This window comes from Gopherus evgoodei, chromosome 14, assembly GCF_007399415.2.
Source record: "Gopherus evgoodei ecotype Sinaloan lineage chromosome 14, rGopEvg1_v1.p, whole genome shotgun sequence".
In the NCBI taxonomy this organism is placed as follows: Eukaryota; Metazoa; Chordata; order Testudines; family Testudinidae; genus Gopherus; species Gopherus evgoodei.
In genome coordinates, this window is record NC_044335.1 from 3952322 (window position 1) to 3967467 (window position 15146).

Sequence of the window (15146 nt, forward strand, 5' to 3'; positions counted from 1 at the left end):
AAGGCTAGTAATGCCCCACTAGGATTTTTAATTGGCTTCTGTCTAGCTGCCCGTGGAACCTACGGCTCCTGTTTGTCTTGGAGGCGTTTGGGGTGGGCGACCTCTTTCTATCCTCTCTCTCCCCCCAGAATGGTTCGGCCTCGGCAGCTGCTATTGGCTCAACCCTTAAAGGGGCAGGCAGGGCGCGCTTTTCTGTCCTCCGACTTAGTCCCACGCCCCCCCGTCTCAATCCCTGCCTGTCGGGCTTGTGTCGTTCGCAGGCTCCGGTTCCCGGAGGCGGCCTATGCGCCCCGGGCGGCGGGATGAGGAGTGGGGGTCCCGGGCGGCAGCAGCCAGAGCCCCACGCGGCGGAGCAGCCATGGAAACGGCCGCGGCGGACGGCGGCCGCAGAGGGACACAAAGGCCCGCGGCCGAGCGGAGGCGGCGGCCGGAGCAGGAGCGGGGCCCGGCGCTGAGGGGCCCCATGGAGCCGGCGGCGGGCGGCGGGGCCGGGGCGCCGCGCTACAGCCTGGTGGCGGAGATCGGGCGCGGCTCCTACGGGGTGGTGTACGAGGCCGTGTCGGGCCGCAGCGGCGCCCGCCTGGCCGTCAAGCGGATCCGCTGCGACGCGCCCGAGAACGTGGAGCTGGCGCTGGCCGAGTTCTGGGCCCTGACCAGTCTGCGGCGCCGCCACCCCAACGTGGTGCGCTTCGAGGAGTGCGTGCTGCAGCGCGACGGGCTGGGCCAGCGCATGAGCCACGGCAACAAGCAGAGCCAGCTGTACCTGCGGCTGGTGGAGACCTCCCTGAAAGGTACCGACCCCCCTCAGTGACCCCCGTACACCCCCTGGGACCCCCGTACACCCCCTGGGACCCCCCCTGTACACCCCCCAGCTGTACCTGCGGCTGGTGGAGACCTCCCTGAAAGGTACCGACCCCCCTCAGCGACCCCCCGTACACCCCCTGGGGCCCCCCTGTACACCCCCCAGCTGTACCTGCGGCTGGTGGAGACCTCCCTGAAAGGTAGCGACCCCCCGTACACCCCTGGGACCCCCCTGTACACCCCCCAGCTGTACCTGCGGCTGGTGGAGACCTCCCTGAAAGGTACCGACCCCCCTCAGCGACCCCCCCCGTACACCCCCTGGGACCCCCCTGTACACCCCCAAGCTGTACCTGCGGCTGGTGGAGACCTCCCTGAAAGGTAGCGACCCCCCTCAGCGACTCCCCGTACACCTCTGGGACCCCCCTGAACACCCCCCAGCTGTACCTGCGGCTGGTGGAGACCTCCCTGAAAGGTACCGACCCCCCTCAGCGACCCCCCTGTATAACCTGTGACCCCCCCCTCAGCGACCCCCCCCGTACACCCCCTGGGACCCCCCCTGTACACCCCCCAGCTGTACCTGCGGCTGGTGGAGACCTCCCTGAAAGGTACCGACCCCCCTCAGCGACCCCCCTGTATAACCTGTGACCCCCCCCGTACACCCCCTGGGACCCCCCCTGGACACCCCCCAGCTGTACCTGCGCTTGGTGGAGACCTCCCTGAAAGGTACCGACCCCCCTCAGCGACCCCCCGTACACCCCCTGGGACCCCCCCCTGTACACCCCCCAGCTGTACCTGCGGCTGGTGGAGACCTCCCTGAAAGGTACCGACCCCCCTCAGTGACCCCCCCCGTACACCCCCTGGGACCCCACCCTGCACACCCCCCAGCTGTACCTGCGGCTGGTGGAGACCTCCCTGAAAGGTACCGACCCCCCTCAGCGACCCCCCGTACACCCCCTGGGACCCCCCTCAGCGACCCCCCTGTATCCCCCCCAGCTGTACCTGCGGCTGGTGGAGACCTCCCTGAAAGGTAGCGACCCCTGTACACCCCCTGGAACCCCCGTACACCCCCTGGGACCCCCCCTGTATACCCCCCAGCTGTACCTGTGGCTGGTGGAGACCTCCCTGAAAGGTAGCGACCCCGCGTACACCCCCTGGGACCCCCCCCGTACACCCCCCAGCTGTACCTGCGGCTGGTGGAGACCTCCCTGAAAGGTACCGACCCCGCGTACACCCCCTGGGACCCCCCTGTACACCCCCCAGCTGTACCTGCGGCTGGTGGAGACCTCCCTGAAAGGTACCGACCCCCCTCAGCGACCCCCCCGGGGACCCCCCTCAGCGACCCCCCTGCACACCCCCCAGCTGTACCTGCAGCTGGTGGAGACCTCCCTGAAAGGTACCGACCCCCCTCAGCGACCCCCCGTACACCCCCTGGGACCCTCCTGGGACCCCCCTGTACACCCCCCAGCCCTGTATCCCCCCCAGCTGTACCTGCGGCTGGTGGAGACCTCCCTGAAAGGTACCAACCCCCCTCAGTGACCCCCCCGTACACCCCCTGGGACCCCCCTGTACACCCCCCAGCTGTACCTGCGGCTGGTGGAGACCTTCCTGAAAGGTACCGAGCCCTGGGATCCCAAACACCTGTCAGCAATCTCCTGTATAACACGCCCCCCCCCGCCCCCCCAGTGACAGCCACAGCCCCCTCTACCTGTGCCTGATGGAGACCTCTCTGAAAGGTACCCCCCTCCCCCAAAACCATGGATTTATTTACTGCCAAGCTGTCATCCAGCAGAGGTGTCAAACCAATTAACTCTTGGTTAAAAAAAACCCTCTCAGCGACACCCCCCGGTATAACCCCTCTGCGACAGCCAGAGCCTGCTCTACCTGTGCCTGGTGGAGACCTCCCTGAAAGATACCGCCCCCCCTATAGACACCTCCAAACCCCACTCAACAATCCCCCCATATAACTTCACCTCAGCTACAACCAGCTGTACTTACGCCTGGTGGAGACCTCCCTGAAAGGTATTAGACCCCTCCCCTCGCCCCCCCCCAGCCCTGGGACCCCAAACACCCCTCAGCAACCCCCTGTATAACACCCCCCCCCAGTGACAGCCACAACCCCTCTACCTGTGCCTGATGGAGACCTCCCTGAAAGGTACTCCTCCCAACCATGGAGCCCCCAAACCCCACTCAGCGACCCCCCTCCCCCGCTATAACGCCCTCTTAGCTACAGCCACAGTCTGCTCTACCTGTGCCTGGTGGAGACCTCCCTAAAAGATACCCGGGCCCCCACAGCAACCCACATGGTGACCCTATAGCTCTGAAACTCCCATATGCCCCCACAGCCCTATCAGATCCCCCTACACCCCCACAGCAACCTCTGCACCTCCTAAAGCCCTGGGAGCTCCTATACACCCCACACAGTGACTCCCAGTCACCCACTCTGCAACATGCAGAGGTAACTCAACTTGAGCCTGGTGGAGACCTCCCTGAAAGTTACTGGGACTTGCCCACAGGACCTGTACACAGTCCTGGCACCCTTGTAGTTCCCTCAGACACACACACCCCCCCGAACCCTTCATAATACCCACCCATGCAGTAGCAAGCTGTCCACTTTACCTGCACCTGGTGGAGATATCCCTGAGAAGTATTGCTTCTCCCCCCTCTCCCTCCGCTATCTCCTATACGTCCTCAGGGGGATCCTCCATAAACCCCCTTGCACAGCAGCAAGCAGAGATCGCTCTACCTGTATCTGGTATAGGGTCCCCCTCCCGCAACCTCTTCCCCCACATACAACTTCAGCCAGGGGCCTTCCATAGCCCATATATTCCCACTCAGCTGTAAGGAAGACCTGTTCTGCTTGAGCCACACCTCTGGGTCCCACTATATGCTCCCACCCCCAAGAAAGGAGGGAGGCTCCCATACCCCTCATAGGGATTCCTTCTCATACACCCAGCAACAGGCAATCAACTATGCATGTTCCTCAGGGAGAACTTTCTGAAAGATAATTAGAATCCTACACATGGGTACCACCCCTGAGGGCGAGAGCCCTGCCCCTCCTCCAGTGGGACCCACCTTATTTATAATAAGCAGAGCCAGCTTTATCTGAGTCTGGAGACCTGGCAGAAAGGTCATGGGGGCTCCCCTCGGGGCCCTCGTACGGTCCCTGTAGTGGAGTCCTTCCCTGGAAATTGGGGAAAGAGGATCCCCAAGACAATATTCTTCCCTGAAAGATTCTGGTATGTTCTCCCCTACCCTAGAAACTCCCTCAGGCAGAGAGGTCCAGCAGCCACCCCCTCTCCCTCAGACCTTCCCTCCCCTCATGGCAACAAGTGGAGCCAATTGTATAGGAGAGTAAAAGATTCTGCTGCAAGAAGCTGTAAATTGGGGAGACTACCTTGGGACCCCCATCCCCTTCCTATCCTGAGGGGGAGACATGCACTGCGTTGCAACAATCAAAGCCAGCTTGAACCTGCATTTGGTGAATTTCTCCCTCAAAGCTACTGCACCCCCCATACCTATCCTGTCATCACAGACCTGTCAGTAAGCTTGAGTTCTGATATTTGCTAGGTGAAGAACACTATATGTTCCAAAATGCATCGGTTCACCCCCCAAAAAACCTCAACAGATTGCAGCTCAGTTACTTCCAGAGCTATGTAACTTATACTGATAGGTGGGGGAGACCTCACCGAAAGCTACTGTACCTCAGTTACCCCTTCCCCAGTCACCCAAGGCACCTGGGCTTGATCATGCCCCTCTTGTTCCCCCCTACCAACAGTGTTCTGGCCCATGTGCCCAGTGCTTAGAATCCCTGCCGTGCCATTCTGCCTGACCTCAGCCAGGCTATTTACAGGCATGCACAGATGTTGTGCCAATGTGCCAAGGTTCAGGATGTGGGGATTAACTCGTGCTCCTCATTTTGGCTGAGTCTCAAGTAACAGACCACTAGACTGTAGGGTTCAAATTCTTTTGCAGAGTGAATGTCATTTATGATCCAAAATTCATTATTCGGCATCTCTGGTTAAAGCAAAATACAGCTGAAGCTGAGCACCTGGCTTGGAGTTCCATTAGTCTCAATTGTGTGTACTTCCCTCTCACTGCTCCCTCATCAGCAAAGCCTTCATACATACACATGTTCAGGGCTCATGTTCGACCACGTGCCCTATGGACTGTTCTAGCCAATGGTGTCAATGTACAGAACTAGCTTACTAGAGAAACTGAACATAGATAGCTGACGTGCTAGTAAGCACTGCCCTAACATGAGCAGGCTGGCTGCACAGCAGCCTGGACTCCCTGCCATAACTCTCAAAATACTTCTACAGTATCCATGACTCTACGGCCTGTACACAGGTTACAACATAGCAGTGCATAGCCTGTTACTTTCAGATGCCACCGGCTTATACAGTGTCTGTGGCCATCTCTTTTCAGTGCTGTGTGCTAGCCATATCTGTTTGGCATATGAATCTTAACAGCTAACAAGTGTATTTTAAGATTACATCTAATTTCAACAATGGCGAAAGGGACACCAATTCGATAGCTGTTAAATTTGCTCAGTGATTTGACTAAATTAAGTCACTTTGAAATGCTGAGGTTCCAATAGGTGTTTCAGGAGAACGTCACTGCAGCAATGAAGGGGTTAGCGCACGTTATCCATCCTACACCACCTAGACTAGAGTGCAGTGTCCTTGAATTCAGTGGGACTTTATGTAAACACTCAGACAAGTTCTGAGACTGATCCATGATGTAAATCAGTCTTTTCTCTTAGTCTCCCTTTGCTGCCTGCTCTGTGTGTAAAATGTAGGGTGACCAGATGTCCCGATTTTATAGGGACAGTCCCAATTTTTGGATCTTTTTCTTTTATAGGCTCCTATTACCCCCTACCCCCATCCCGATTTTTCACATTTGCTGTCTGGTCACCCTAGTAAAAACCCAGAGGCAGAAGGAGACTGTTCCCAGTAATTTTCTCTATGCTAAGTTCAAAAACTGCTGAGGAAAACTAACTAGAACTCAGTCCTTCTATGCACCCTTCAGAGACAAAAAAGGGAAGGACCCCAACAATGGGGGTGAGGGGAGAGAGGAGAAGAGGAGAGTGGCCAACAAATCACCCCAAAAGCCAAATAAAGAAAGGGCAAAGATCAAGGAGAGGATGAAGGCAAATGCAGGAACAGAAGGGGGCTGGTGTCCCATGTTGCTTTTCCCACTAAACCTACTGCAAGGTGTCTGCTCTTGCTGCTGTTGGTGTGTAGCATTCCCGCATAAGTCAAAATAGGAGACTGGATAATTAGCAGAATTTCAAATGCAAAATTCCTACCCAAGGGCAATGTTCTATCCTGTATGTATAGGATTCCTACGATTAGTCTCAGTGTAGTTTATGGTCCCACACAAATCGTCACCTGGTCCTCACCACACGAGTGCCAACAAGCACCCTCTTCAAAATTCCGCTGCATGCAGTCTTCAGACCCGCCGCCACAGTTGTGTGAGTGTGCACATGCAACCAGAGTGTAACATTACTTGTCACTTATTGCAACTATTGGGCCAGATTCTCTGTGTTGGTTCCAGCTGACTTGCGCTGTCTCGATAGCACGAAATCGCTTGAAAGCAGCCTTGAAGGATCAGTATAGGATTGGTCCTGATATAGGGGAGGTAGTTGCCATTGCCAGTTCTATGCCCCTTACTCCCTGGTGTGTGAGTAAGGGGACATGCCAGAGGGGAGTGCTGGGGAGAGCCTATGGGATCACTGCAACCAGCATAACCCAAAGCATACTAAGGACTTTCCTAAATTACGCTGAAGGTCATTTTGGTCCCCATCTGGCCCAGGCTCGGGTGCAAAGAGCTGCTTTTTTCCCAGCTCTAATCACACCTATTGTCTAAACTTTTCATTGTTCTTGGTCACTTAATTTCACTTTCAGAAATTCCATTTTAGCTACTTTGTCAGCTCTTTAAATGGAGGCTCTTTGTTCTGACAGCAGCAAGGTGATTTAACAAATTAAAATACTTTCTATAACCCAGAAAATAAGTAAGGGAATAAATAGTGCTCCTGGCCTAGACCTGGTAGGTCAGTGTCCCACCCCTAGTTACTAGCCTGTACTTGGCCTATTACTGTTGGTCCAGCTGTCTTGACACGAGAGCACTTGGCTTGTGGGAGTCCAGTGGCAGAGAATGTGCTTCAAAACGCAACACTCCTCACTTTGCTCTTAAAAACTGAAGGCTTTTTCTTCATTGCTAAGCCAATACTTCAGCCAGTTGGAAACTGACTGGCTTTGTTACTGAGCTTGGCCACCACCACACAGGTCACACTTGTAGAAAGGTGCCATCACTGCCACTAGAATCGGAATGCTTTTGCATTCCCACATGTGCCCTATAGCCTGGTACTACCTGCACTCCTACTTCTGTATAACATGCACACAAGGGGTGTGACATTGCTGTTATAAGCAGAGTCCATACGTCCTCATGCATAGAATACACAACTCGTAGAACAGCTGTTCAGAGTTGTTACCAGAACAGGAATAGCCATCCCACCCAAAATCTTCCTGCAGAGGGCTGGAGCAGCACTGACTGAAGGGTATACACAAACAAACCTTGTGTCTTAAGGAGGTGTTGTCAGAGTTTTAATTAAGCTGAGTTAATAAAATTATAAACTAAGTGCACGTAACTGTTTTCACTGTGCAAACGTTTTTGTTCCCAAGACCAGTAGTTCTGTCTTTGGTTTTCCATTTTGTCATGTCCTTTTCCCATTCTCTCACCAAGGGCGGCTCAGACAGTAGATGCTGTTTTCCTGTTCTGAGTTTTCATCTCCAGAAACAAATAACCCTTCTTTCCCCAAATAGACTGTTTGCCACAGAGACTGTAGCTTGGAGGGATTCCCTCTTTCAATACTCTTATTAGGGAGCCTTGATTTGGCCACCAGCACCCCACTTTCTGATGGCTTGTTTAAAGCTGGGGTTCTCAACGTTTTTCTTTCTGAGCACGCCCCCCCAATGCTATAAAAACTCTACAGCCCACCCGTGCTATAACTGTTTCTCTGCATATAAAAGCCAGGGCCAGCATTGGCAGGGTAGGAAGCAGGGCAATTGCCCAGGGCCTCATACCACAGGTGGTCCCACAAAACTAAATTGCTCAGACTTCAGGTTCAGCTCTGGGTGACAGGGCTTTAGCGTTCTGCCCTGAGCTCCAATGACTCTGATGGTGGCCCTGTTTGGTGGACCCCCTGAAACCTGCTTGCGGCCCTAAGAGGGCCTTGGACCCCGGTTGGGAACTGCTGGTTTAAAGGGTCTCCCTCCCACTCCTCCCTATGATCTAACTTTCATTGCTGGGGAGGGATAGCTCAGTGGTTTGAGCATTGGCCTGCTAAACCCAGGGTTCTGAGTTCAATCCTTGAGGGGGCCACTTAGGGATCTGGGGCAAAAATCAGTACTTGGTCCTGCTAGTGAAGGCAGGGGGCTGGACTCGATGACCTTTCAAGGTCCCTTCCAGTTCTAGGAGATAGGTAATCTCCTATTATTATTTATTATTCACATAGGACAGGGAGGTGCAGCCAGATTCTCCTTTTCTAATTTCCATGGTAGTAGTCATGGTTACAGACTGTTTATGCAAATAACCAACATTTCTCTCCACCTACCCATACCAATCACTGGCCATTAAAGAGCTGATGACTTGGCTTGTTTGGTGTTCTTTGGCTTTATCAGCCATTGGAAATCCTAGTTTCTTTCCCACGCGTTCTCTGGAGCCTGTGCTAGAATGTTTATTTGCTGGAGGGTGGAGTCATTTTAACACATTTTAACTTTTCAACTCTGCCCATGTGATTTGATAGAAAAAGTAGAGGCAATCAAGTTGAGTACTCTGGGTTTATGGTGAAGTGTAATTCTCAACAATTTATGAGGAAATAAGTTGCACTAACAGCTTCTGTCTGTATAACCAAGGTCAACTTCCATCTTCTCTCCTGCATCACGTGAGTTCACTATACTCAGGAAGTGCTATTTGCTAGAAGGCAAACAGTTCAAGATTCCTCCCCTCCCTGCTGGAAATATGGCTGTAGGCACAGATATCATCCCAAATAATCTCTAATGGTAATCAGTAGGCTTTGTACTGTACATGAGGCTTATACACCTAAGTTAGCAAAAAAAAACCTACCCCTTACCAATAGAAACAACGAGGAATCCAGTGGCACCTTAAAGACTAACAGATTTATTTGGGCATAAGCTGAAGAAATGGTTTTTTACCCATGAAAGCTCATGCCCAAATAAAGCTGTTAGTCTTTAAGGTGCCACCAGGCTCCTCGTTGTTTTTGTGGATACAGACTAACGCAGCTACCCCTCTGATACTTACCAATGGAGTTTTGCCAGTGAAACTTAAGAGTAGGACAGCCCTTAGTGGTGCCGGTCACCACAGCAGAAGAAACCCTATAGGAGAGCAAGCTCGATTCTCTTCTGATTCCTAGATCATCAGCAAGGCCGAGAATTCGAACTGCAGAATCTTATTGGTGGTAAATGCAGAAGCTGAAGAACATGGCTTGGTTTTCAGATTCCAGGTGGAGCCTGCAGGACTGATAGTAAAACTGTTTACTTGCAATCTGAGCTCTGTAGAAACTACGGAGGATGGATCCATGTTTACTTTTTCTCAGAGCCACTTGTAGAACAACTTTTAAAGCAAACCATCCTTTAAGCTGGTGTCTAGGGTACAGTTGTGACTGTGATAGGAAATGAAAAATATTCTATAGCCCCCTTATTCCACAGGACACCAAAGCAGTTAAACTATAGAGATGAGGGTGTCAGTCAGCCAGTCTGCAGCCTTCTGCATAACTTACAAATGACACACTTAGCAGTAGTGATCACCAGCATGTCCTCATGAGGGCAGCTCTGGCTAGACTCATCAGGACTTTCCGCTGCATTTAAAACATAACTGTCCTCACCATTGCTAAACTCTTGCTGTGTCTGCCATTACCATGCCTCTTTCTTTCTTTTGTAAGGTGAGAGAATCTTGGGCTATGCTGAGGAGCCCTGTTATCTCTGGTTCGTCATGGAGTTCTGCGAAGGGGGAGATCTGAATCAGTACGTGCTCTCGCGGCGACCGGACCCAGCCACTAACAAGAGTTTCATGCTACAGCTAACCAGCGCAATTGCCTTCCTGCACAAGAACCATATTGTGCACAGGGACCTGAAGCCAGACAACATCTTGATCACCGAGAAGTCTGGCACCCCTGTTCTCAAGGTGGCAGACTTCGGACTGAGCAAGGTCTGTGCTGGCCTGACGGCTCGGGGCAAGGAAGGTGGGAATGATAACAAAAATGTGAATGTGAACAAGTACTGGCTGTCTTCAGCCTGCGGCTCTGACTTCTACATGGCCCCTGAGGTCTGGGAGGGACACTACACAGCCAAGGCAGACATCTTTGCCCTGGGCATCATCATCTGGGCCATGATTGAGAGGATAACTTTCATCGATGCAGAGACCAAGAAAGAGCTACTGGGGACCTACATCAAGCAGGGCACAGAGATTGTGCCCGTTGGGGAAGCACTGCTAGAAAACCCAAAGATGGAGTTGCATATTCCCCAGAAACGCAGGACTTCCATGTCTGAGGGAATCAAGCAACTCTTGAAAGACATGTTAGCTGCTAACCCACAGGACCGACCTGATGCCTTTGAGCTTGAAACCAGAATGGACCAGGTTACATGTGCTGCTTAAATTCAGGGCAAAGCATTAGTGCGCTTTGCAATTGGGTAAGTGTTCTGCAGTTTTTCTGCAACTCTTTTCTCTACCTATTGCACCATCCCACTTATTGGCTGTACTGTGTAATGGCACAGTGGAGCCTTTTATATTCTTAGAGCTATTTATCCACTGACTCATGTAAGCACTACTTCCTGAGGCTTTCAACCACCTTTATTTAAACAAAAAAATCATAAAAAGGAGATGGAAAACAGAACTAGCAGCAGCCCTGTCTAATGTTCTCCAAATCCTGTGTTGGAAACATGTCTAACACAAGTCTCAGTTGCCTGAGAGGACCCCTACCACACTCACTGACCAAGCTGGCTAGTGTGTGGTGAGGCAAGGGACCACTCAAACAACTGGGATAGAAACTTTCCTGCTGGCTCATTCCCTGTGCTCTGACCAATAAGAGAGAGGGATCCTGCTGGGGAAGAATAGTATCCTTGTATCATGTGTACACGAGGGGACAGAAGGCTTCACCGGCAGCCTTGTCGATAACTAGAGCGGCCTTAATGTTCTCTTAATTGTGGTGTTTGCATGTAATATAGCAATTTTCTTCTGTTTATACAAAAATGAAGCTTATCACTGTGCTCAGAGGCCACTTGAGGTGAGCACAGAGGCTTTCCCATGATAAGGTGCCATATTCTACTCACTAGCTATCTTTTAGATGCAATACAGTTTTGCTCAGCTACTTCATCCTCCTTTCCACATCCTCCTCTGCTTAATGGTTGCAATCAGGCTAAGCTTAGTTTAGACAATCCTGAAGCTGGAAGAGTGAACATCAGATTTCCTGGGCTCTGCATATCCATTCCCACCCCAATATAATGTACTGGACTGATAACACCCCTCTTGAATTTGAAGAGGTAAAACAGCTCTACAAACTGCTTAGGAATACACTGGGCAAAGTGACAGGTGAGTTTTCAACATTTACAATCCTGCTTCACCTAGAAGGAATGTAACTGGTCTTGTTTCATTTTTACTTCCCAGTACTAAATAAGGGAGTTCCTCTGAATGTGAAACATACTTGTGCAATGCCAGGCACGTGTTCCTGTATTTGGCACGGTTGGGTGATATAAGCATTCACAGGCAGAAAGTTTACAGAATTGTTGTATTTTAACAGATTGCTCGCAGCTCAGTTTAAATGGAACCACTTTCCTTCTAGGCTCAGTTCCCTAAACCACATCTAGAAACTCCAGAATTCAAGGAGGAAGTGAAACTTTCATTTGCTTTTGCCACTGCTGTATTCAGAACCTAAAGGACTCCAATAGCCAAAAGCCTAGTCTGTCAGAGCTGTAGAACTGGGAAATGGGGTTACATTGAGCTGGTGTCCTCAGTAACGGGGAAGTATTTATTTGTGGCAGAGCCACTTAGAAACAGAAGCAGTTACTAGGGGCTCTCCCAGCCAGAGAACCAGGTTGAAACTGGAAAATTGCAGATCTGGGAGATGAAAGTAAAACTTGCCTTTGGAGAACCTTGGCCTGTCAAAAGCTCCTGCAGTGCTCTCTGTATAATGCTGATCAGGAGAGATCCGTGACACTTCATTAGTGGGAAAATGACTAAACTGGAACTTAGCCCACCTGTTCTGCTCGCTGTGCTCAGGGACTGAGGAGCTTAGACTCAAATTAGATATTAAAGGAAATTACAAATTGGAGCTGGTTGGCACATGTCACTGTTTCCCGCCCCTCATGGTGAAGTTGTGCAACATGTGGTAAGATCAACCCGTAGAGTAGAGACAGGCCTCTGCAGTAATATGCATGTACAACAGGATGAGTTAAGGACACTTTGGCAGCCTTGGCTCCTAATTTCCTTGCTGCTATTGATGTGCCTTGACCTGAAGTGAGCATTCCAGAGATGATGTAATAAAGATGTGCTCTCCGTCCCCTTTCTCTAGGCACCAGTTTGGAATGTGCCCAGACAAGTAGGTTATTTGGGGCATTTCTTACCAGCATCAATCAATCGACAGCTGCTTTTCTCAGCTGAAGAGCTGCTGTGAGAAACTAATTTTTTTTTATTTTTTGGAGGTAAGGATATGACTTTACCTAGGAAAGCAAAGACACCCTTAGTTGAGACTTTGCTCTAGATACTCGCCCTCTAGTACCATGTATGTGATAAAAGGTCCATCACAGTGAGTGACTGAATGGTGGGGCTGCTATAGTGCACAGGCTGGTGGATCGTTGGCTGTGTATAATGCAGGTTCCTGGTGGGGTTGAGGTAGGGGGTTAAGAATGAATGAGCAGAATTGTGAACCCTTGAAATGGACTTCAGTGATAACTGATCCTTCCTTGTTCTGGTGTGACTAGGTGCTACTAGAATAGCATACTTCACCTCTTGGTTTTAAGGGAAGAGGTGGATGTTTTGCTCCTGTGGGGGTTGGGAATATGCTATTTTTAAAGCACCCAGCATCATGCATCTCCCAAGTGGTCCATGTTTTGCCTCTGCTGTTGCCATCTGTGATCACTCATGCTCTGCTAACACTATGCTGCTGAGTTATGTAACAAGCCAGTGCCCTCTGGGGAAAATCCATTCTGCGCATATCTGCAGAATAGTAAATGCAGGGATAATAGAGGACAGTCCTGCTCTGCAGCTGTTTATGTAAGACCCTAGCTGCCTGTTCAGATTCCCCCCTTCCCTATCCATGGATGGAGCCAGCAGTTCATCTTCACCAAATGTTTCCTTTAGTGACCCAGCTGCCACAGAGGTGGTTACCACTCAGTAACTAAATTGAATGTGCCACAGTGGCCGTGCTTTGCTTGTCCCCAGTAGCTGAGCTGAGTGCCGGCGATATGTTCATTGTAGACTTGGCGCATCATGTTACACGAGGGGGAAGAATTTCTCTGGTTCCTTCACTGTGCAGCAGTGCTCTTACAGGCATGGCTTTTTAAACAGCATTCACACCTTCAAATCCACAACAGGCCCCTTTCATTGTTGCTGAGCTTTACTGTAACATTCCCACTGCTTAAGTCAGAAACTGCCTGAGAAGCTCAGAATGAACAAATCAGTGCCTGAGGTCAGCATTAATGCCCCAGCACTTGAGCATTTAACCACAAGTCAGTTCCCACAGCAAGTGTAACTTTGACCCTTATGGACCTTGTTTCTTGAATTGCTGTATGTGCCATTCAGAACAAGGCCTCTCATTTCTGTTTGAGGAGTTAAATGGCAAGAGACTTCAGACTTTAACTGAAGTTCATGTCCTAACTTAGACAGCACACAGTGCTGCCAGCCAGAGCTTGCCCATTCTTGGTATTGCACTGGCCACTTCTGGCTTCTCAAGGTCCAAGGGGGCTCATGTCTCTGCGCTTATGCTACAGACCTGCCATGCAGCAGATTTTATATTTAACCAGTATTTATGGTTACCTGCTGTTCTGCTGAAGCCAGCCAGAACCAATGAGCTGGAGACAGTGAAGGTGATCTTCCTACTGGTTTTACCAGCCTGGCTGAGTATCCCAGAGCTGTCTGTCCCATGTGGTTACTCAGACTGTCCCAGTTGTTGCTCCTGACTCCACATACCCTGAGACTTACTCTGTAAGAGTAGCAGGCATTCCCTGCAGTGTTTGTGTTCATCTTTCACTGACATAAAAGGAATATTTTTTCTCCTCCTCATTTGAGTAGACACAGGGGGTAAGACTTTCACAGGACCCCTGCTTCTATATGCACACTTTATACAACCTTTCCCTTTCGAGGTATGTGATACAGAAGTCATTCTAGTACAACCAGAAACTGAGCTGTTTGATCCTGGTGGGTGACCTCAGGTTAATCCCTTGATTCCTGTAGGTGTTTAGCATTGTTACTGCACCTGCATTACACATTAGCAAGTACTTAACCTCTCCATGCCTCAAGGGGGGAGGCTGACTGTAAGCATGGAAGTGGTTGGATAATATTACTTGTAAGTAACCATCAGCATTAATGTAGATTCCATCTTGTGGGTCTGATTCTGCCCTTGTAATTTTGCCATGTTCCTTGGTGCAGAGCAACACTGAAGGGGCAGAAGCAGCCCAGCCAGTTCCTTTGTGGCTAGAGACACACAGGATTTCCTTCCTTGTTCACTCTGCAGTTATCATCCTGTTGTGTTCCGGTGAACAAATGTACTGCTTGATCAGACAGTGGCATCAGTTCCCCCTTTTCCCAGCTGTGCACTGTGTTCTAATGTTATGGCTACCACTGTGGCATATGTATGCGGCAGGTTTCCCTCGCCCGGTGTTAATTGTGGCAGCAAACCACCCCTTATGGTTACAGGTTAGGCAAGTGGTTTATATTTGGACATCAGTTTAGTATTGGACATAGTTAACTATTTATACAGCCAGGAACCTAGGGCACTCTGGCAGGGATGAGTTGTCTAGAGATCTACTCTGCTCACGTGAGTGGTAGTGGGGGGACGAGCGCACACACTAGTAAGATCTCATCAATTTTGGTTTTTCTCATCACAGTGGTTCTAGTAACCTAGCTATGGAAATAAGCAGATCATAAGATGAGTAAAGGCAACATCTCTCCTGTGCTGATAGCTGAGACTTTGATCCCCTTAGAGTGATCTTGCATAACTACCTTCCAGAAGCTATAAACATCCTGATTAATGCTCTCCTGAAACTTCAAGAGCTGTTCCTCTTTGCAAATGGAAAGTTATTTTAGAACAGTTGTATTGGGGTCAGAGGGCT

General features: G+C 50.7%; 1 protein-coding gene across 1 annotated transcript in view; it reads left to right on the forward strand.

Moving 5' to 3' along the window:
• Positions 1-229: 229 nt before the first annotated feature.
• STK35 (serine/threonine kinase 35) overlaps positions 230-15146 on the forward strand; it is a 31837-nt gene continuing 16920 nt past the window's right edge. The window contains exons 1-2 of the mRNA XM_030532770.1: positions 230-791; positions 9764-10511. Of these exons, the coding sequence (XP_030388630.1) occupies positions 284-791; positions 9764-10476 (1221 nt within the window). The 5' untranslated portion in view covers positions 230-283 and the 3' untranslated portion in view covers positions 10477-10511. The remainder of the gene's footprint in view (positions 792-9763; positions 10512-15146) is intronic.